Below are 22,742 nucleotides of genomic sequence, written 5' to 3' on the forward strand. Positions count from 1 at the left end.
GTATATTCATTAAAAACTGATGAATCCATACAGCGTATACGATCCAGATCATTAAGGGCCCCCCACTGTTGCGATGCTCATCAAGCTGTCGGCGATAATTAGCAGTGTATTCCACTCATCTAGAACAGCTCAAAAGGTTATCCTGGACAGTACAGTATCTGAACCCTCGCTTAACATCAGACCTGCTTGTACAATTGGAGACTGTTGACATAGCTCAAACATGAAAGGCACAGGTTGGAATAGAAAAATAGCAGCGCCAATATGTATTTGTGAATCAGCACCGCACATGTTCTTCGTTTACTTTTCCAGATCAAACAAAGGTGATGCAGAATCAATCAGGAGACAGCCAGATCTGTCCTTGCCATTGTTTATCTGTAAACCGCACAAAAGAAATGCTCCTTTAGTTTGCCCCGGTCTCTGAACACATGTGTTTCAGACTTTTCCTTGAAAGCAGTTACCATTTCACCTCAGCCGCGACAAAAGCGTGCACTGGAGAAGAACAGATCGCAGGACATGAGCCGTACACAAGAGTTCAGCATTGGCATGATGTTAGCTCATAACTGAACACGAATAGCATACACAAGGTGAACTGAATCAACCAATTTGGTGAGGCATTTCCGGTGATTTCTATTGTAGATGGAAATCTGCACATCGTGCAAAAGAATCCTTTTCATGAGAACGCATTGGTTTCGATCACCGGTATCTTCTTGATCGTCTTTATATACAAGGTAAACAAGATCGATTGAAGTTGCATATGGCAAATCGCGTTCTTGCTGCCTAATTTCGTCGTGGACACTCTTCTCTTCTTTGTTAGATACGTCCCCTCCGATGCAAGATGACAAATCGAGAGAGAGAAAAGAACGATGAATCAATTAGCCAAGGAACTGAAAAGTCTCTCGCGCTCTAAATCTGCGGCAATTCTTGGTGCACGTCGCCGGACTCCATGAACACTCTGAGCCAGTAGTCCATGTCGTCGGCGGCGCCAACCGCCGACGAAGTGGCCGCGGCGCCGAACGCGTCGACGGGCTCCATGGGGACGTCGAAGCTCTCCAGCGGCATCGACAGCGTCTCCGACCAGAAGCTCTCGTCGAACTGGAACTCCTCGGCGTCCGGCGGGGACGAGGTGAAGCTCTCCTCCTTGGGGAACCCAGACGAGCTCCCGGTGTTGCCCTGCTCCGTCACGGACGACTCGGTCACCGACGACGACGCGGACCGTTCGGGAGACGACACCGGCGCGGCGGCGGCGGCGGCCTCCGTGGCGGCATCGGTCGCCGCCCTCCTCGCGCCGCTGCGCTTCGCCGGCGCCGCGGGCCTGCGCTTCTTGCCGCCGCCCCCCGCCGCCGGCGCCTCGCGCTGCGCCTCCTCCTGCTTGGTGGGCTCGAGCCGCTTCTTGAGGTGCGTGTGCCAGACGTTCTTGATCTCGTTGTCCGTCCTCCCCGGCAGCCTGGCGGCGATCGCGGACCACCTGTGACCAAAAACAATCCAGAGCTCATCAGCGCGCCGCTTTGCTTTGACGAAAATGATTTGATTAATCCACGAGATGACATGCTCTACGCTATCTATCAATCTGCTGCGTGCGTGATTTGATTCCCCACTACGGGAATCGCACGCCGTTGTTTAAAACCAAAGTGCATGTTTTTTTTACTGCGCTGAAATCTATGCTGCAGGCGGCTACACTGTTGGTCGCCGACGAGAACGGCCAAAGGAGATGGCTCCGGCAGATCTCGCGCATCATCAGTGACGCGAAATTAACTAGTGACCAAGTGGCTAGCACACTTGGATTTTCTTTCTCGTCGGCCTCGAGGAGTGGCCCCTGACGATAATGTATTGTATTGTCATCATGCCCCACGGCAGCAAGAGGAAGACGAAGAATAATCTTTTTTTTCCTCCTCTTTTTGCTGGAAGCAACAATCATTGCTCCTCCAATTTAGCAAAAACTAGAAAAAACAGAGCAATGCGAGAAATGGAAAGAATATGATGAGGAAGGGGGAAAAAAGGAGGCAGACAGAATTGGTGAGTGAGCAGAAGCAGTACCTGTTGCCGAGCTGCTCATGGAGGCGGATGATGGCGTCCTCCTCCTCCTTGCTGAAGTTGCCGCGCTTGATGTCCGGGCGCAGGTAGTTGATCCACCGGAGCCGGCAGCTCTTGCCGCACCGGAGCAGCCCTGCAATATCACATCTCGTTAGCACTCTGCGGTCGGCCGGCGAGGCACGCGGCGGCCGGAGCTAGCTAGCTAGCCAGCCGGAGAAGCAGGCAGAGGCAGGTGGCTCACCGGCTTGCTTGGGCAGGGCGCGCCAGTTGCCGTGGCCGAAGCGCTGGATGTGGGCGACGAGGACCTTGTCCTCCTCCGGCGTCCACGGCCCCTTCTTGAGGCCCATCTTCTCGCAGCACGGAGCCCTCCCCATTGCGATCTCCTTCTCCCTTGTCTCTGTTGCCTGTGCTTGATTTGTTTGTCTGGTCGAGGGGTGTGTGTGTGTGTGTGTTTGGGGGGTGGGGGGTGGGGGGCGGGCGTGTGCGCTTGCTGCCTTGTGTTTGTCTTTGGGGACGGGAGCACTGTCGTCCTGGTCGTGATGGAGAGCAAGGGTGGAGTCGCGAGGGTGTCCGGGTATTTATGCTCGGTGCCGTAGCGCTCCGGGCACGTGCGGAATGCAACCAGGCCACGGAGGTTTCGCGGAAAGTGGTTCCCTTGAGCGGGCCAAGTGGGGTCCATAATTTTCGTTTCGTTTGTGGTTTTTTTTCTCTTTTGGATTTCTTAACTGCTAGTACTAGAAATGTAAATGGGTTTGTCCATAAGCCTGCAAGTAGGTTATTTTTTAGGCGTGCTTTGTGAGAACCCGGGTTGAAAGTAAAAATCGGTAACAGTGACGTAATGTTTCAAAACCAATTCACTTAAGTTACAAACAACCTATTCACGGACTTGCAAACAAATCCATTTGCATTCATAACTAGTATATTCTATTCTAATACCTCAAATCTTTATCTTCGTGGATCCGAATATTATCACTTGTGTACTTCTTCTCACGTAGTACCTCATGCCTTTGCCATTGTGTGCATCCACAATGATCGAGCTCTATTCTTATCGACACTTCTTCTCCCCTCCCTCACCCATGTCCCAATGACATTATGATAGTTGTCTACCACCATCCTAAGTACATATAGATGTCTTCACAAACAGAGTTGTAAGAGAGCAAATCAATAAACACCACATCTTTATTCATGATCCATTCTGGCCCCGTTTCTACTTCTCTCTTGTCACCAATAAAAATATCTCCTGCTTGGTTGCTGCCTCCACTACTTTTCATACACTGTCAAAGTATGCTAGCGATAGCAATAGTAGGGACCAGTATCGCCATTAGCTTACTGTAGTTGCCATTACCTTCATCCTTCCGTCATTTAGGAGAGGGCACGGGACGAGATCTTAGGTCCTTTTCCTACACCCTTCCCTTCTTCGTTCTCTTCACGGAGACCAGCAGGTAGGGGGCCTAAGCCCCCCTGTTGGATCCACCGGACCACCATTATTCCTCCAACATCTTCTCCACTAAGGTTCAGAATTGTTTGATTAATTCAAATCCAAACCCTAACCTAGCAATACTAATGAAGGACCCATCAGTGGGGTGTCTGATCATTTCATCTTGCTTACGTTTTTTTACTAACGCATCAACTTTGCATGTGTCTTGTTTCTCAACAAACGCTTCAAGCATGGTACTACATGGAAATACTACATTACCTTCACGGGAACTTTCTTCTTGCTAGCTTACCCTCAATATCACCGGGGTCATCTTGCCTGATCTTATAACGCAGCGTTTCGCACACAGGACAAACCTCCAATTTCTCATATTCCTCACCGCGAAAGAGGATACAGTCATTAGGACATGCATATATCTTTTGTACCTCTAAACCCAGAGGGCACAACCTTTTTTGTTTCGTACGTTGAGGACGGCAATTCGTTCCCCTCGGGAAGCATGTTCTTTATGATTTTCATTAACTTATCAAAACTCTTGTCAGAAACTCCATTTTTTGCCTTTCGTTGCAACATGTCTAGTGTGGTACCTAACTTTTTGTGCCCCTATTTGCAATCTGGGTATAATAATTTTTTATGATCATCTAACATACGCTCAAACTTCTTTGACTCCTTCACATTCTCACGATCTTCCTTTGCATCTCGCAACACCTGACCTAGATCATCGGTAGGACCTTCTTCTGCAACCATCTCTTCTTCAGCCTCGCCCATTGCAACATCTGCAAAGGCACCTCCTTGAGTCCAGTTAGAAATATAGTTATCATCTTCTTCATCATCATCATCTTCCATCATAACTTCTCTTTCCGCGTGCTTGGTCCAAACGAAATAGTTATGGGCGTGAATAGTCTTTCTAGATGAGTAATCCTTCTCATTTTTGCAAATTCGGCATGGACAATAAATGAAACCAGACGGCGGCTTGTTGGACTCTACCAGATCGAGAAAACCACGCAAGCCATTAATGTATCCATGGAGTGTTTGTCCGTGTTGTACATCCATTGCCGATCCATCTACAAAGTATTACCGAACCAAAGATATTATGATCATCCATAGAATTATACATGAAACATAACAAACATGATACAAATTTCATTAAACTCAAATATTGCTGAAAGTTTAGATAGAAATACACAAATTTAAATTTTAGACCCAAACAACATGATACACTACGACAAACTATCCACTGAGTACTATTTAGGAGGACTTTAAGCATCCTTTGGCAGTGAAGACGAAGGTTTCGGTAACCCAGCCTCATCCAATGATTTATTTGTGCCTCTGGCGACGGTAGTACCCAGTGGACCTGAAACCCTCGGGACTGACGGTGGAGCATAACAACCACCAAAAGGAGGTTTCTGAACTGCCACAACAACATCTTAATGACATCTTTCCAAATAACGAAGCATTGCTCTCTCCCACATGCTCATTTTCTTCGACTTATCACGAGGGCCAACTATGGTTTTCTCCTTGCTGCGAGAGGAATGACGATCGCCACTACCTCCATCAGTAGTAGTCATCGCTATGTATCACAATTTATTTAACTCATATTTGCAAATGGCTAAACTATGAATAAATTATATTTTTTTCCATAATTTATTTAGCTCAAACCTACATATATATGAAAAATTTCTCCATTGTAGCTTATTGTGAATATGACTACTTACATGCAACTATTTCATCTCATTATCTCTACGCATTACAATTTATCTCGCTCATATTTACAAATAACTAAAATATGAACAAATTATATTTTTTTTCTAATTTATTTAGCTCATATTTGTAAAGGACTAAACTATGAAATTATTCCTCTAACGTCGTATAAATTTCTCTGACTAATATGAAACATACCATCCAAAAAATTGTAACTTATTCTAAAAATCACAAATATGAGCTCTAAATAACACATGCATATAAATAAAAAATTTCTCCATTGTACCTTATTCTAAAAATCACAAGTTACTCTAGCTCAAAACATAAAACTTAGTATACTAACCATGTATCAATGGATGATGAAGTTTCTAATCTTTAGAACACTTGAATGAGTAAAATCCCCACAAAATGATCAAAAATCCGGCAGCACCTCCCCTATTTCGTCATGAATGGATGAAGCTCGAGTTGGAGGAAATAGCTCGGGCAGGAGGAAGAAGATACCTGATTTATAGAAGGGAAGTTAGTACCGGTGGGGGCTCCAACCGGTACTAAAGGGATCATCCTAGGGAACTAGCTGTTAGACCTGATACTAATACGCTCGCATTAGTTCCGAATAAATACCAACCGGTATCTTTTAAAAGAAAAACTGACCGGGACATGTGGTCAAATTTGCGTTTTACTGCGAGGGGCGTGCGTGGCTCACTGGCTCCTTGGTGCTTATCAGGAGTCATTGTGGACAAGAAGGCTGAAAGGGTACGATTTTTGGAAAGGCGCCCTCTTATTTTTTTTTCCACCACGCTCTGCCTCCGTCTCGCTCCACAGACCGTAGAGGCTCCCTGCACAGACCTCTGCCTCCCACTTCCCCCGGTTTAGCACTGATACCGCCCTTGTATATCGACAGCTATTATTGAGCGGCTGCGAATCGACGACACGATCGTGCGTGTAGTCCGGCGCCGATCGAAAGTTCGCGAAGAAAGGCGGAGGAAAACACGGCAAGAGAACAAAACAGAGGGAGAATTAAAAGACACGGCAGCGAGGAAGGAGGAGAGAATGGAGACACGCTCCAATGACGCCGGCACGGGCGGAAGAGCAAGTTCACCGCACCTGGCCCCCGCGCCGAAGCGGGATCCCAAAATGTTTGCAGGTCACGCAAGCGACTTGCGCACCCTCCTGTGTCCTGGATAGAGACCGGTAAAAAGAGCGGAAAGGCTTTGGACAGAGCGCAAGGCCGAGCCGTATCGAATCCGGGCTCCTCGTCCTCGGCTATGCGCGCTCGCCTCCGGAGTCCGAACGGCGTCGCCGTCGCGGCCACTCAACACCGGGAGGCTCCCTCTCTCTCCATTTCTCGAGCTTTTGGCCAAAGTTTGATTATGGGCCTGATTAGACAAACGGCAAACTGATGATGTGCACATAACTTTACCTATTTTTTTTAACTCCTGTACACCTTTCTTCCTCCTCCTTTGTATTTTTCTTTTGGAGGGCAAGTAAAAGCAGCTTTAGGACGCGGGTACTTTCATGTCGAATCTTGCTGCCGGGCGCAAATGTCTTCGGCGCGATCAAGCCGGTGATGTCAGCGCTATCAGCTAGAAGTTTTGCAAATGCGGCCATCTGGGGCGGCATCTGGCCGTGCTTGGACTTGGAGTGGATAGCATTTGCGCATGCGCACTACTACTTATTAACCTGTTATTAGCGTTGCTTATTGCACAGTGTGTGCACGAGTAGTTGCAACTGCCAGCTCGGTCCTATTCCCTTCGTGATTAACAAAGGTAAGGATTAAGAAAGGCCAAATGGTGAGCAGTGCCCTACGATAGCATGGACGTTTTTTTCCCCCTTTCTTCCAACTTTTGCTCATGGAAAGGACGCCCTGTCCCCTCTCTGATGCAACGGTGCGCACAGTTTCTACGGCACACGTGTCGCCTCCTCCTCCAGGAAGAACACGTCCTCGTTGGAAAATTAAGCTTTCAACCTCGTATCCGGACTAGCAGCAGTAGTGCCAGTAGAGATTGATGATAAATAGCTACAACTACAAGTAGTGTTGAAACTTTGAAAGGTCCAAACGACGCTGCCTGCCACGAACTCACGATGGCACGGATTGGGGTTACAGCAACCGTTGCAAGGCTTGCAGCTCAAGTGTATCGGACAGAGAAGAGCCGACCGTGGCAGGAGTAGTCCCCAAAACGTCGTTTATTGAGAATTACGGAGAAGATCATTGGTCGTGCTCAGAATTCAACTGCGTATAGAACTAATTTTAGATACTAAGAATGGTTGTTGTAGCACGTGCGTTCTTAGATTGACCAGACACAGCCGGAGCAGCAGCAGTGCTACTACTACGCTGGGTCAAACGGTCAGCGATGATTTCACGTGCGGGGCCCGCCCGCCGGCTGGGAGCTAGCGCCGCTATAGTTGATTAACTGGCCAATAGGAGCGCTGATTGGAGCCATCGGCTCCTTCCTTCCTAGGGGTCCTGAGCTTTTAATTAGTCTCAATCGAGCAAGTCGTAGATAGGGTCGTCCGATCATGTCATGTGTGAGTGTGACCGCGGTCCACTGTTCATACACACAACAAACAGAGCTGCAGAGATGACCGCTACGGCCTTCATCGGCATGTTACACCACAGGACGGCGGAACAGTCTCCGGCGGCAAATGGATGACGACGCGCCTAAGCTAAGGTTCCTCCCTCCTAACGATTATTTTTTTCGATTTGAAGTGTGCTGGAATAATGGAATATGTGTGCAATATAATGCGTCAGCTACGGCAAAATGGCTGTGCCGGCGGCGGTTATCTTGCTGCTGATGATGGAAGAGGAATGAAAGGTATGCACTTGTCGATCAGAGTAGTGCTGACTGGATTATCTATCGGCCTGTGCTTTCGGGCCGAGATTTGACTTCAATTATGGGACGTGCATATATTTAGATTATCGGCCTGTGCTTTGTTTGCAACAGGAGATGATGATGACTAGAAATATATGCACTTGAATCGGGTGCAAGTGCGACTAGATAAAAGGCGAGGCGGAGAGACAAATAAATAAACAACGCACACGCGTGGTGTGCGTATACATATCAGCACGCACGACGACAAGGAACAGGTCACAGCTCGCAAAGTCGCAAGTGCATGCACGAGGTCGAGAGATCGGTCACGACTGCAACTCACACGGTCGCGCGCGTAGCTTTCGCTTTCGGACGTCGTCGCCATCGCCGTACGTCGTCACCCTCCCCCCTTCTCCACACACTCCACACATATCTCTCGAGTCTCGAGTTCACAAATGAACCCGTTGTCGAACAGCACTTTAAATTCTTAACCGGATGCATGAGATCAGTTAAAATTACCTCCACTAAGCTAAGTACGCCGCTAAACTAACAATTTTTTTCCCCTCCATACGTTGGATGAAAAGGAAAGATTTTGTACACACACGTACCGCGTACGTATCAGCGTTCTGCCGAGCCGCCGGCGCCGGAGCTAGGTTGTCCCGATCAACCGTATCCGCAGCATATGCCCTCGCCAGTCGCCATCGATGCATCGCCCTCATGATGGCCTCTCGTTGGTTACACTTGTTTACGTGGCACTTAATCCACTAGCTTCGGCCGGGGGCTTAAAAGTTGAGGACGAGCCACTAAACAAAGATCGCTGCGCGCGCGCGCGCGTGCGAAGGAAATCGTGGGTTCACACGGGAGGCGAGCAGTAACTTCGTTCGTGGCCTTCATTTCTCGCTCATGGTAATAGTATACTACGTCCGAGTACCGTACGTGTGCATGCACAGCCCTCCTCTACCTCTAGTCAAAGATTGTTTTGGTTTAATTTGGCTCCGTGTAATAATAAAGTCATCAGTTTAATTTATCTTCGTCAAATTGAGGCAGCAGGATCGTTGGTGCGATACGCGCTAGAGCCAACAAATCCACCACTAACATTCTGTTCTTTTTTTTCAGAAGGTACGGACGCAATCCACTACATATAACATACTATAATTTAACAAAATCATTAAGCGCGACCGAACTTAGTTTAAACACAATCGCAGCCACTCGGAACGTGTATTCATTCATTCAGACGAGAAGCAACCTGGTACCAGCAAGTTGTGCGACGAGTTGTTATTTCCTCTGGAAACGGCGACGACCGCCCGGCCGTACCGTACGTGTGCACGGCCCCCCTTTCCGGCCGCGTGGGCGCGCGCCTACTCGTCCGGGCTCGGGAGCGCAGCACACGAGTCGCCGGACACGACCGACGCCAGATCGTGGCGCGTGCGCGACGTCGCCTCGTCGCCATGCGCTCGTCATCCTCACCAGCGGCGCAGCGCGCACAGCTGCTGTGCCCGTGTACGTGCGTGGGCGCCCGGCGTTTACTCCCCTTTAGTTCTGGCCGCGTCGTCGCCGGGGCAGATGTGAAAAAGCGAGCGGGGGCGCCGGATCCCCCCGCATCTTTCCGTCATCGTGGAAACGGCATCGATCGACTCTGGGTGGCGTCCGTGCATGATGCCATTGCCACGGACTGCGACTCGACGGTCTCTGCTGGGGAAAGCTACGTACGAGTAAAGGAAAGGGGGAGGTATTTCCCCACGCGGAATGGCTGCGCCTTCGGATGATGATATACAAATGGATGTTGCACCCAGCACCTTGGGCAAGTTCAGTTCATGCGCCCACGCCCGGCAACAGATCGATAGGATAAATAAACCTGCAGAATCTGTGACCGGATTTTGCCTGTATATTTTTGCTTCGCCGCACATGTACAACTCATGTAGCCTTTGGTAATATGCCTTCCTTTTGGAAGCGTGTACGCCTTTTTTCTGGAGCAAGTACGAGTAGTGCCAACTCAAACTGAAAACGCCCCGTGGATATATTCAGAAGAAGCTACGAAGGAGCACTCAGCCGTAGACGGCAACTGACGCCAATATATATGGTTGAGAGAAACCTTGAAAAATCTAGAATTCTTGCAGCTATGCACCAAAGTGCTCGCTCTGACGCTCTGCTGAGTCCTGCATGTAAGCCGGTAGATTTCGGCCTTGTTTAGTTCACCTCCAAATTCAAACTTTAGCACTATGCAAAAAGAAGATTCTCCATCACATCAAACTTACGGTACATGCATGGAGTACTGAATGTAGACGAAATTAAAAACTAATTGCACAGTTTTGTTTACTTTGCGAGACGAATCTTTTGAGCCTAATTAGTCAATATTTGGACAATAATTTACAAATATAAACGAAATACTACAGTGTTGCTACAGTAATTTGGGCACCCCAAAATTAGGCAACTAAATAAGGCCTTCATGGCTGCACGTACCCTTGCCAGCACCCACCTCAGTTGATTGCAACTTCACAGTAATGAGATCAGTCACAGGCTCACAGCTCGATTCACCGGCAACTTCCTCGGACCAGTTCCGTTCAGGTTCAGTATAAACGAGGCGTGTCTTTAGCGAACATGACCTTACTAAGCCATAGTTAGCCATAGTTTGTGATTTTAGGAACAACATAATCATTAGCACTAATGCTTTGACTAGCATGTATTTGTAGTTTTTTATTTCAAAAATGCAAATCAAATCATGGCAAGGTCCAAATGATGGTATTTTTGACATCCAAGTCATAGTATTCGAGTATCCAAGTCATGGTATTCGAGTATCCAAGCTATGGTATTTAAGTGACCAAGCCATGATATCTAGGATTATTCTATAGTTTTGAAGCATCCAAATGATAGAAAAAATCTAAGTGACGGTATCTTTGGTGCTTACATTGGACGAATCGGAATGAAAAATGCACCATCGGATGTTCCGATGCCCCACCCGAAAAGCGTCGGAGTAATTGGTACGCTGCGGAGAAAATCAGACAAAGTCAACCATCGGATGTTCCGATGGTCACTTTTCTAGTAGCGTTGGACGAATTCTGAGGGACAGGTTTGGAAGACAGAGAAAGCTCAATAGCATTGGATGATCTGATGGTATCCACAAAAGGAGCGTCGGACAAAGCATATTTTCTTTGATTCTTTACAGAAGGTTTTGGCCAGAAATCCTTCAGCACCGGATGATCCGACAGCACCATCGGAGAAAGCATCGGAGCAATGACGTCAGGGGATCCAACGGCTATGTGACGTGAATAGTGGCACCGGATGATCCGATGAGGGCATCGGATAAAGCGTCGGATGAATTTCTGAGGAATTTAGACGCGGGGAGTCCAATGGCTACTTGCATCGGATGTTCCGATGCGGGCCAAAAATAGACCATCAGAATATCCGATGGTATACTTTTTCACTAACCGTTGGAGCAACAGCTCTTTGAGTCCTTGGGGCTATTTATACCCCCACCAATCGCCCAGTTGGAGTTGCTGGAGTGTCTAGGGAAGCATTGAAAATCAAGACTCATCAAGAACACATCCATGCCACCAAAAGTGCTTAAGTGATCCATCAAAGGCTTAGCACAAGCTTAGAAGAGTGATTAATGCTAGGATAGGCCTAGAGAGAGTGTGTGCAAGGTGTTCCAACCTTGTGATCAGGTTCAAGAGTGAACCACCGTTGCACAAGAAGTGTGCCGGCACCTTGGAGCCTTGGTGGCTTGCCGGTAAGTCTTCAACCCTCCGGCTTGGTGTGGAGTAGCGTCGACGACCTTGTGCAGGGGACATGTAAACCCCTTTCCTTCGTGGAGAAGCTCCTTAGTGAAGACGGCATCAAGGTGATCGAGGGACTTGCGTGAGCCTTTGTGGCAAGTCAAGGAGCACCTTGGGAGAGACTTGGTGACTGGAAAGCGATACTCTTGTGTGAGTGCTTCAACAACGTGGACTAGTGGTGACTTAGTGTCTACCGATACCACGGAATAAATCTTGTGTCAAGAGTTTGCTTCCTCTCATTCCTTCCTTTACGTTTACGCATTTCATACTTACAACTTGTGTCCTTTTACTTTCCTAGACGTTTCCGCATTTCATACTTACAACTTGTGTGCTTTTACTTTTCTAGAGTAGCATCTTGATATGATTGGCTATAGGTTACAAAACTTATTATAGGATGAGGGTTTCATACTAGATCAACCTTAAAATGCACATTTAGATAGAAATGATCTAGTTTACTTTCATGCAAAGTAGTGTGAGTCATAGCGTGATTTATTAATTAAGTTTTTAAGCTCCACCTCTTCAAGTTACGAGCATCAATTCCTTCCGGTATCGAGCAGTCTCCTTCATTCCCGCCTGACATCCCCACTGTCCCAGTCCCAGGAATGGGCACTCGCACTCGTCCTGTGTGTGTCACACAGGTAATTCGTGCATCACGCGACGACCGACCGGGGACTGAGGCTGGAGTCTAAGCTACGGTTAGCCGGATGCGATCGCTCATCACTGGGGGGTCGCGTGACATCGACCAAAAACGACTGCGCCGATCACGTGCAGAGAATTGAGCCTGCAACGAACGCTGACGAAAAGAGCCTTCCGACTTTGGAGTCGCGGTAACTTCTGCTTGCCGAAGCGTCCTTTCCTCTAACGTCGACGAAGCCGGCTTCCTTCTCGTTGGTCAAGGCAACGTCCGTAAAAGGCACGGTAATTTCTCGAACCTTTTTAATCTCCGTTGATTTTTTTCCCCGACTGTCCTCTCCGGCAGTATTTGAAGAATTGCCGGTGGAATAATTATTCACCGCCTCTGGCTTTAATTTGCTCGGCGAGGATCGGAGCTCCACGCGACCGGTTCGTCCTGACTTGGAACGCACTGGTCGACGACGTGATTCTCCCGAACTCACCGTGCTCGCTCCACCTTCGTAGCATGCGTGTCCAAAAGCTGAAGGATATGAAGAACATTGGTGGCATATCGTTGCTCACGCGGTCGGGCTCATGGCCGCTTTGATCGGGTCTCTAGCTCAGACTAGCAGCACATCGAAAACTTGTACGGGACTTCACCTAGCTTGTTCAGTCGTCGTACGATGACCAGTAACCGAGCGTAGCGGCAGAACGACGGATTTTCAGTATTGGCCACTGCATTCACACGCCTTCCAGGATTTTCCATCGCAATGACATGTTTCGGATACTACTCTTTGGTAATGAAATGCTGTGGAAAACTCACCCTGCAGTTTTAACCGTAAAAAAAAATTGACATGTTAAAGTTACTCTGACAGGGTGGCAAATTCTAAAAGACCAATGAATTTAGGGGCCCTGCTAAACTTTAACACCTATCACATCGGATGTTTGATACTAATCAGGAGTATTAAATATAGTTTAATTAAAAAATAATTGCAGAGAGGGAGTCTAATTCGCGAGACGAATCTATTAAGCCTAATTAGTCCATGATTTAACAATGTAGTGCTACAATAACCATTTGCTAATGATAGATTAATTAGCCTTAATAGATTCGTCTCGCGAATTAGACTCCATCTGTGCAATTAGTTTTGTAATTAGCTCATGTTTAATCTTTCTAATTAGCATCTGAATATCCGATATGACCCTGCTAAAGTTTAGCACCTCGTATCCAAACACCTCCTTAATGGTGAAGAGTAACATCTCCCAGGCAGACAGAGAATGTATCAGATATAGTATATACGGAGTACCCTCTTGGATTCCTATTCATGCAGAACTCAGGTTTCAAACAATCAAAAGATAGATCCGACTACCTGGCAAAAAATTCATTATCTCAAACATCCCAAACTACACCCAATACAGTTGGCATGACGAGCCAACGGACAGAGAAAGGAAAGATGTTCTAAGGATCTAAACTGAGAAGCCAGATCAGTTCATCTCTGCATCTTCCTCCAAAACATCAACTCTAATGACTACTGAAACTTCGCAAATGCAATTCGGCTACCATTCCCATCCAAAAACTGATCCGTGTACCATCCTCTACTCCTAACTTCTGATACGAAAGTGGGGAAAACCCTCTCCATCTTCTCATAGGCTTCGTTGAGCACTGCATCACGCGAACCCACGCCTGATCTCTCCATCTCCGAAGCAAATGCGGCGACCAGCCACCCCCTCAATGCATCCTCTCCACTTGCGCTTTGCTCAAGAACCATGTATGTCTTGTTGCTTTTTTGGTTGAGTAAAAACTTCTCGTTTGGGAAAGTTGCTCTCAACTGTTCGACGAGCTGTGGACTCAAAACTCTGCGAAGTGGTTGCCCAATTTTCACACTTCCAGCTTCTTCTATTAGCCGGTTAGGAAATAGAAGATCTTCTTTGTATCTCAGCTCAGCTGGACTAGAAACCTTGCCACTCTGAATTGCAGAAAAATATTAGTACTGTAATTGGATTGAATCAACGGTGGTGTCAGTAGAGAGAATGTACTAACCTTAACAAAATCAGCCACAATCATTGCTGTTCTTTGTGGGTTGAGTGTGTTTACAGGAGTTGCTCTCATCTCTTGTACAACTCCGTAGATATGTACGGCAGAAAGCAATGGGCCTGCAATTAACTGAAAACAATGGAAAAGGTGATTAAAAGCTCAATAGGAAGTTCTTAAATATCTAAATATAATAGAAGATTCGGATAAACTTGTATCAATACAAGGTTCTTAAACATAATAGCAGATTCAGATGATATGCAAGAATTGAACGCACTGTGTGAACAAGAAACTGAATATAGTCTTGAAGAAATGCATTCAATGTAATTCTCTCCAGCCACTACCCAACAAGTAAATTAGTCCTCTTTAAGATCAGTTATTTGGTGAACAGTAAAGGAATGCATAGTCAAGTGTTTGTATCTAGTCTGGCGGGGTATTTACACTGAGTAGAACAAAAACTTTAATAAAAAGCCTATTCTGTAGAATGGATCACATATTTACATTACGCATAGAAACTAGTAGTTACTATATGTATGTTTTCCTCTGCCCTAAAATGATAGTATGCTTTCCTTGGCTGCAGAAAAATCCAACTAAAACTATATTACTGAGATGTCCATCATGCCAACTTGCATTCATGCTAACAGCATGTATGTGGGCTATATCCAGCAGGACATGTTTATCGTGCTAGCAATTTTTTTAATGCTCTGGGATAGTTGCAGAGCATGTAATAACATAGATGATGCACCAAAGCTTGGAAGACCTAATAACTTGTTTTGCGACAGTATAGGTGCCCAGGTTACATAATTAAAGCATCAGATGTAGCTCTACAATTGCCATGCTTTGTGTCATATGATTGCAATGCATATGTCGGGTGCAAATTTTCACTCTGTATATTTGCCTGACGATGCAGTGTAATGGAACAGATGTAGTGATAGGATAGCAGATGATATGTAGTCCTGTAAATATGTACCTTCCCTTGAGTAGTTGAACATACAGTAGACGCCAATCCAATTCCAGCTCCAATCCCCATGACATTGAAAAGTGTTGAGATGGCTTCCCCTTTAGCAAATAAATCACTAAGGTTGCCTTCTTTGGCAAAAGAAGAATAAATTGGAAGCCTTGTTGCTCTTGCTGCAACAACAGCCATTCCCTACAACAGCATGCAATGACTTGATTAAAATTGGAGCTCAATTTTCAGGCACAAAAACTGGGGCAAATACATTGTCATTTTGATTTTATTGTTCTGTATGATTATTTGAGACACTGCTAAGTTGAGCAAACCATTCCTTTTACTAGTTCATAAATCATAAACTAAGTTGTGCATGCAAATATCAAGTCGAATGCTATATTTCAATATTCTGCAATCTACAGTGTGCAAGGCAAGTGAGAATGGGCACCTTCGCAAAATTTCCCAAGCCTGCTACTTCAAGGAAAAGTTGTGGGCACAATGGCGAAACGAATTCCAAGGCAGTACCAAGATCATAGAGAACATCAGCTGCCAAAAAACAGAAATAAGCATGAATAACATAATTAGGAAAACAGCAATAGAAAATAAACTTGTGAGCACAATGGTAAAATGACTTCCAAGGCAGTGTCAACATTATAGAGAACACAAACCATCAAACCACAGCAATAGACATGAATAACATAATCTGGAGAAATAGCACCATAAAAGGAAAAAAGGGATAATTCCATACATGCCATTACAATTTTCAATAATTTGAAAAATGCCATTGTCAGTGACTGAGGTGGCTCCCACCTGTCAGTGACACAACCGATGGCAAATTTCCAATTCTTGAAAATTGTAATGGCATGAATCCAAGGGAAATATCAATATGGCAATGCAAAAGAACAGAAATCTCAGAGAAGGGGTCATGATTTGTATATCTGGTGCTCACCAAGTATCCGCCAACTCTTTGGCTCGGAATCCATTCTTGCCCCCATGCTGCTACAAATGAGTTTCCCTGCGTGCTGCATTCCATCTTTCAGAATCTGAAATAGGCAGAGGAAATCAGCCAATATGCTCGACAGCAATACCTGTTTTCTAGCATCTCTGTCATCATATGCTTACCCAACTTACAGCAGTTGCTTGCGCAGGGGTAGGTCGCAAACCTGCAGCAAATAACAAAGACTGAGCCACAGCCCATTTGGGCAGTCAGTTGAAGGGCGCCAATTTCATCTATGAACGAAATGTTTATAAATAAAATAGTTCAAGAAGTTTAATAATATGTGCTAATAGAGCAATAGAAACTCATTGGATCAACGGACACAAGATATCAACTAGTGCTTGTGTTGCTTAAAGAGTTACTGACCTGTGTTGACAGCACGTGCAGCATTGCACTAGAAAAATGCTGGAGTGCTCGGAATTTGGTATAAGTTAAGTAACCCTCATTCACGCTGCGCAATTAATAGCAGCAACTTAGCATAATAGAATGTGACCCAGCAAAACTATCAGGAGTAGCAACAAGCCTAGAAACTTCATACCTGTATGGATAACCTGATGGGAAAAATTTGTTCAAGAAAGAATCGACGACTTTGTCATGTATAGGTCTAGAATCCTGTATAACTTTTACCTGCAGGAAAATAGCTTGCACACTTAGGTTACATAATTTTCATTCATCCAGGAAAACATTTAGATGTTATTTTGAAGGTAATAGCTTGTACACTTCTGAGGTACAGCAAGAGAAAACAAGGCCTTTAGATATGTGTGCCAGTGTGGCAACTGATTACTACCATCAAAATAAACAGCATAGTAACTCAGATGCTGTGAGTGGTATTTAGCTATCTCCATAATCTACACTGCAACTGGCATTGTTCAAGTTGCAGCTGGCATTAACCATGTAGAAGTTATAGTTTATAAGTAGGGGGCCTCAGGGGAATGGACATCGGTACATGCAACTTAAGTCCCAGAAACACGTGCACATAGGCAAATATTTGGACAGACCATGAATATTTCAATTGTCGGCCTATCTATCACAAATTCACAACACTGCTTGCAATCTGTAAAACTCAAAAGATAAACACCAACCAATAGTGAAACCTCCCCCCAAATTCCATTTTTTCTAAAGTGCTGGTAGGGAACATCTAATCCGATGCTTACTGAAAGTAATGCACTCCGTTTCAGTTATCCCGATGAAGTCTGGGATACTAAGGCTTACAGAGATTCCGCCGCCGCCACTGCCGGCGGCGTCGAAGCTGCAGAGCCGCGAGACGGACTCCGAAATCTCCACCCAGAACTCCGGCTGCGGGGGCCGCTCCGGGGCAGCCGCCCCGTCGCCACCTCCACGCATCCTCTCCTGTCAAATATTTCGCGCAGAGAGGGGAAGGGGGGAAAAAAGCGGTTTCAGCACCAGGAAAGCAGCACAGTGAACAGGGAGTTGGAGCAATCGCTAGGAATTGAGGCGCTTCTGCTTACGAGTATGTTCATCTAGGAGCGGAGCGCCGAACGGGAGGTCGAAGCCGCCGTAGCCTCTGTGATTCCTTGACGCCTCCACTCTACGGCTGATGCTTGATGTTGATGGCTCTTCAACCTCGCTCCGGCCGGTCGCGGTGAGCCGGTGACGGTGGGACCGAGGCGCCGCCGAGCTCGGCGGATGGGGGGATGGGGTTGAAGAATCAGAAAGACGGCGGGGTTTCTCTTCCCCGACTCACTTCGTCATCCTGCCAGTGCCGGTCCCCCGCGACTGCCTGAGTGGAGCAGCGAGCAGGCCGAGTCAGCCGGGAGTCCAGTAGGTCAAGTTGGGCCGCAGGGTAGGAGTCCATGATGCGGCCCAGTAGGGCAGCAACACTCGGTCCAAAAACCTCAGCAGACGCTGACACGCACCAGATTTGGACTTTGTGAGAGTATAGTTTCCTCGGTAAAATTTGTGAATAATAAGCTGTACGAAATAGCTCAATGTAGTGCCACGACTACGAGCGAAAGGGATTATGATATGATGAATGTTTGGTTGGATGTGACACGTTTCAGGAGCTGAGCGTTCTCAAACCTCATTCCAGGTGTTGGGAACAGATAAATGGCTACTGAAATACCGATCATCCAGTGTGTTGAGCATTCTGGAAATGGTCAGCCTGTTCGCTTCAGCTTATTCCGCCGGCTTATCAGCCACCAAACAGTATTTTCCTCTCACAACAAATCAGCCGTTTCAGCTTTTCAGCCGGTTTATAAGCTGAAGCGAACAGGCCCGGTGATTAGTGCTTCCAAAATGATTTCGTCCACCTACAAGCAACCAAATGGAGTATATGGTTCCTGAATTTCCTGCATGCGGTGGTTATGCAGGTCATAATCTTGCCAGGATTAGGAAAAGCAACAGGTTCAGTATCTTAATGCAGTCTCAGCGGAAATGAATATGTAGAACATTATCATGCAAAGGATTCTACTACAGGCTACAGCTCGTAGTAACAAATCAAGGTTGCTCCAGCTCGGATCAACCAACGACTTGTATCTCGAAGTGATCAAGCACAACGTGCGCGCAGCGGAAAATGCGTCTCAGTTGACGCCCACTAGTAGAGAATTGGGCTTTAATCCCGGTTGGTAGGGTGCAAAGATCCCGAAAATGCATCCGGGATAAACCAACCGGGACAAAAGGGGGGGTCTTTTATCCCGGGTCACTCAACCGGGACAAAAGACCTCCTTTTATCCCGGTTGGTAATACCAACCGGGATAAAAGGGGTCACCCACGGCCGGCGCTGCAAAAAAAAAAATCCCGAGCTCCCAGGAGGCCCGCGCGTAGCTTCCTTGCCATCTCACCTACACACCACATCTGACTATGTAGGGGATACTATCCTTTTGTATTAACTCGTGGGGGACCCTTTTATCCCGGTTGGAAACACCAACCGGGATAAAAGACCCCCTTTTATCCCGGTTCCGGTTGGAAACACCAACCGGGATAAAAGACCCCCTTTTATCCCGGTTGGTGTTTCCAACCGGGATAAAAGGGTTCGAGGATTTAATCCCCTTCCAGCCACCTTCCAGTGACCTCGTTGGGGGACCCTTTTATCCCGGTTTGAAACACCAACCGGGATAAATGACCCCCTTTTATCCCGGTTGGTATTACAAACCGGGATAAAAGGCTCTTGACCCTTTTATCTCGGTTGGTGTTACCAACCGGGATAAAAGGGGGGTCTTTTATCCCGGTTGGTGTTTCAAACCGGGATAAAATTCCTCTCAGAGTCTTTTTTTCCCACTAGCCTTTGCAACCGGGATAAAAGGTCCCGGTTGGTGAGCCCCCCACCAGTGACCGAGTTTTAGTCCCGGTTAGTGAACCTTTTGTCCCGGGCCAACTTTAAACCGGGATAAAAGGGGACGGATGGAAAGTCGTTTTTCTACTAGTGGCCGAGAGAACCGCGCGGTCGCCGGCGGCGCCGACCAGCACGCCTCAAGCTCCTCCGCCTCGTATAGCACCCAGCGCGGCCTCAAGCGCGTGGACGGCGGCGAAGAGCTCGGCCTCGACGCAGCCGTCGACGCCAGGAACGCCCGGATGGCCCAGCAGCAGCTTGGTGGCGCTCAGGTGGCCGCGCCACCTGTCTATGGCGCTCGGACTTCCTGGAGCTCGTCGATGGAGACCAGCGACAACGCCGCGCTGGAGGCGTTGCTGTGGAGATCAAGGAGGTTGGCCGCATCCAAGCAGGCCACGGCGCCGCTCATGTGACAGGTCGCTGGACGCGTCCTCGAGCTTCGCATCAGCAAGCGTGATCAAGCTGAGCCCGCTCTTGGCGCCGCCCGCGCGCAACGCCGACGTCGACTCGAGGTGTCGCAGCGCGGCGGCCAGTAGGCACTAGGCAGTCGGCCCTGTGGACGCGCTCGCCTGCCTTGTCCAGTAGCTTATCGATCTGCCCCGTCCACGGCCACGGGTAGGCTTTCTCCATCGCTAACTCGCTGTCCTCCCTTCTCTCTCCCCGCCTTCCCGGTAGGTGTTCGACAAGATGGCTGTTGCCACGCTGATCCGTGGTATAAACAGAGGAGCGTGCTCTTCACGGTGGGTGAATTCCTGCGGCTTCCCTTGCAAGCTACCCCACCCTACAAATTCCCACCTGTCTGCTGCTTCCACAGCTCGTTCCATCACAAGTTCAGAACTCCGCGCGCCAGGGTAGTCGCCTACAAAGTACAACCGCAAGAAGCGAGGGAGGGAGGAGATCTCGGAGCAGTGGAGGCAGCTGGCGCGGACTACGGCGCCTGGCACCCTCCCGCGCGCGGCCACCTCGGACTGGGAGGAAGTCCGCAAGTGTCTCAATAAATCCACTCACCCGAGGCTCCGCGGCTACGACGTCGCCGACATGCTCCGGACGAGATACGCGGGTTCGGCTAGGAGCCTAGGAGGGCAACGGGGACGAGGTGAGGTGCCGCCTGGTTCGGCTAGGAGGGGAAGGTGAGCCAGAATCCGAGACGACGTCGCCGTCGCCGGAGGGGATCAGGGGAACGGGAACAGGACGTGGCCTGTGGGAGAACGGGAAAAGATTAGGGTGCTTTTTGCTAATATTTGGAATAATCGTGATCCAAATATTTTCATAATCACCTCTGAAATGGATCGCGATTAATCGGTGCGATCCGATTTATGATTTTTTTAAATATTTGGATCACGATTAATAGTCGCGATCCGTTTCAGGGGGCTTTTGCAAATATCGGGTAACGAATGAGGGGGTTTGACGTGAAACAACGTGGAGCTCCAGACCGCCGGCCATGGCGGATCCGAGCCCGTCTCAGCCATCGACTTCCACGGTGCTACGGATGAGAGAAGATGAAGCCGTTGGCCGCACTGGAGGACGCCTCCGTAGATTCGTCGGAGAAGTGTCGGCCGGGGGCGCACGTCCCGCGGCCGGACCCTCGACGCCTCCCACCGCAAGGGGTCAAGCGCCTCGTCGCGCTCCACGACGCGGCCGGCCACATCCTCGCTCTCTGCGCCACGCGCCTCGGCCTGCAATGGGAGAATGGGGGCGACGCCGACGCCCGGGTGCGGTGGCAGGCGTGGGAGGAGCGCCGCGCCGTCGCCGCCCGCCACGCCGCCGAAGCGCTGCGTGGCTGCGCTCTGCCCTGAGCCCCTGACGGACCTCACGGCGGCCGCGCACATCCTCCACGTGGTCTCGGGAGGCCACCTGGGTACCGGGCCAGGGTGGCGTGGGCGCCGGAGGCCGACCGGCTCGTGCGCCGCGCCAGGACGAGGTCGCCCCGGCGCGGGGCGCGGCGTGGCGGATGCGTCGTGGTGTCGTGCTCGAGTTCTTCGATGCCTGGGCCGTTCTGAGCGGCTAGGCGCGCGACGGCTCGCCGGAGCAAGCATATGCACCGCGCGCACTGCCTGACGATCATGTCGTAATGCATTTTCTGTCGATCAAACAATGTTGCTGAGATCGCTATCTGAAGAGGAACATATGATCGCGTTGATCAGTCATGTCCATCGTCTAAAAATTCAGTAGTAATTGGAGCCAAACGAACTCCAACTATTTGTTCAGTAATGTTGATTTCTTGACATTCAAACACATATTGAACCTTTCTTCAGTTAAATTATCTTTGGAACACAACCCAAACCGTTGATTCAGACCCATATTTTTACAATTTTTCATTTGGTTTTAATCAAACCGGATGAAGAGCCGAGCACCAGCAAAAGCATGATAAAGTATATGCAGGTGTATATAGAACATACGTTAGTATAATGTTTTCACTGTGTGCCAACTGAACTGGGCAGTGGACAATCTGTCAGATTGGATTATGTTCAATTGAGATGTCACTAGAGTGGAACACAAACACTGATTATCATTGCTTTAAATCAATTCAGGTGTAATTTCAGCTTAAAATATAACTAAGGGGGTGTTTGTTCCTCGAGCTAAAGTTTAGTCTATGTCACATCGAATATTCAAAGACTAATTAGGAGGACTAAATATGAGTCAATTATAAAACTAATTGCATAGATGGAGGCAAAACGGCGAGACGAATCTATTAAACCTAATTAATCCATCATTAGCAAATGTTTACTGTAGCATCACATTGTCAAATCATGGAGTAATTAGGCTTAATAGATTCATCTCGCCGTTTAGCCTCCATTTGTGTAATGGGTTTTGTAAATAGTCTATGTTTAATACTCCTAATTAGTATCTAAACATTCGATGTGACAGGTGCTAAAAATAAACAGCGGGAACCCAACGGAGCCTAAGTTGAGCAATCTTGCGATCATCATTCTCAAACATGAAATTCTGTATCTAAATCTAAAGACGAAGAAGTGGGAGTAGCTCTGCACCTATGCCTGCTGTGAACCCACTTCAAGCATACAAAGAAAATCATCATCATAAAAAAAATTTAATACCACAACCTTTATGCTCTCCAAATGGTTAACTTTGTACAGTAATTTGCATTGTCAGAAGTTGAAGGA

The 22,742-nt window shown here is 47.8% G+C and overlaps 2 protein-coding genes across 3 annotated transcripts; both read right to left on the bottom strand.

Moving 5' to 3' along the window:
- Positions 1–590: 590 nt before the first annotated feature.
- On the bottom strand, positions 591–2,555 carry LOC117862629 (transcription factor MYB4). Its single transcript, XM_034746130.2, has 3 exons — positions 2,273–2,555; positions 2,035–2,164; positions 591–1,465 (listed from the first exon to the last, which is right to left on the bottom strand). Exons 1-3 carry the CDS (start codon positions 2,403–2,405, stop codon positions 904–906), a joined length of 825 nt encoding a protein of 274 aa, XP_034602021.1. The 5' UTR covers positions 2,406–2,555; the 3' UTR covers positions 591–903.
- An 11,165-nt stretch (positions 2,556–13,720) lies between these two features.
- Positions 13,721–18,051, bottom strand: LOC117865901 (protein root UVB sensitive 2, chloroplastic). Of its 2 annotated transcripts, XM_034750160.2 has the most exons (10): positions 17,801–18,051; positions 17,544–17,681; positions 16,870–16,958; positions 16,698–16,782; positions 16,457–16,516; positions 16,284–16,377; positions 15,783–15,880; positions 15,356–15,535; positions 14,395–14,517; positions 13,721–14,320 (listed from the first exon to the last, which is right to left on the bottom strand). In XM_034750160.2, the coding sequence occupies exons 1-10, from the start codon at positions 17,810–17,812 to the stop codon at positions 13,883–13,885; spliced, it is 1,317 nt and encodes a 438-aa protein (XP_034606051.1). In that variant the 5' UTR covers positions 17,813–18,051; the 3' UTR covers positions 13,721–13,882. The 2 variants fall into 2 exon arrangements, with proteins under 2 accessions (XP_034606051.1, XP_034606052.1); XM_034750161.2 differs by lacking the exon at positions 17,544–17,681.
- Between the last annotated feature and the right edge of the window lie 4,691 nt (positions 18,052–22,742).

This window comes from Setaria viridis, chromosome 7 (assembly GCF_005286985.2).
Source record: "Setaria viridis chromosome 7, Setaria_viridis_v4.0, whole genome shotgun sequence".
NCBI lineage: Eukaryota > Viridiplantae > Streptophyta > Magnoliopsida > Poales > Poaceae > Setaria > Setaria viridis.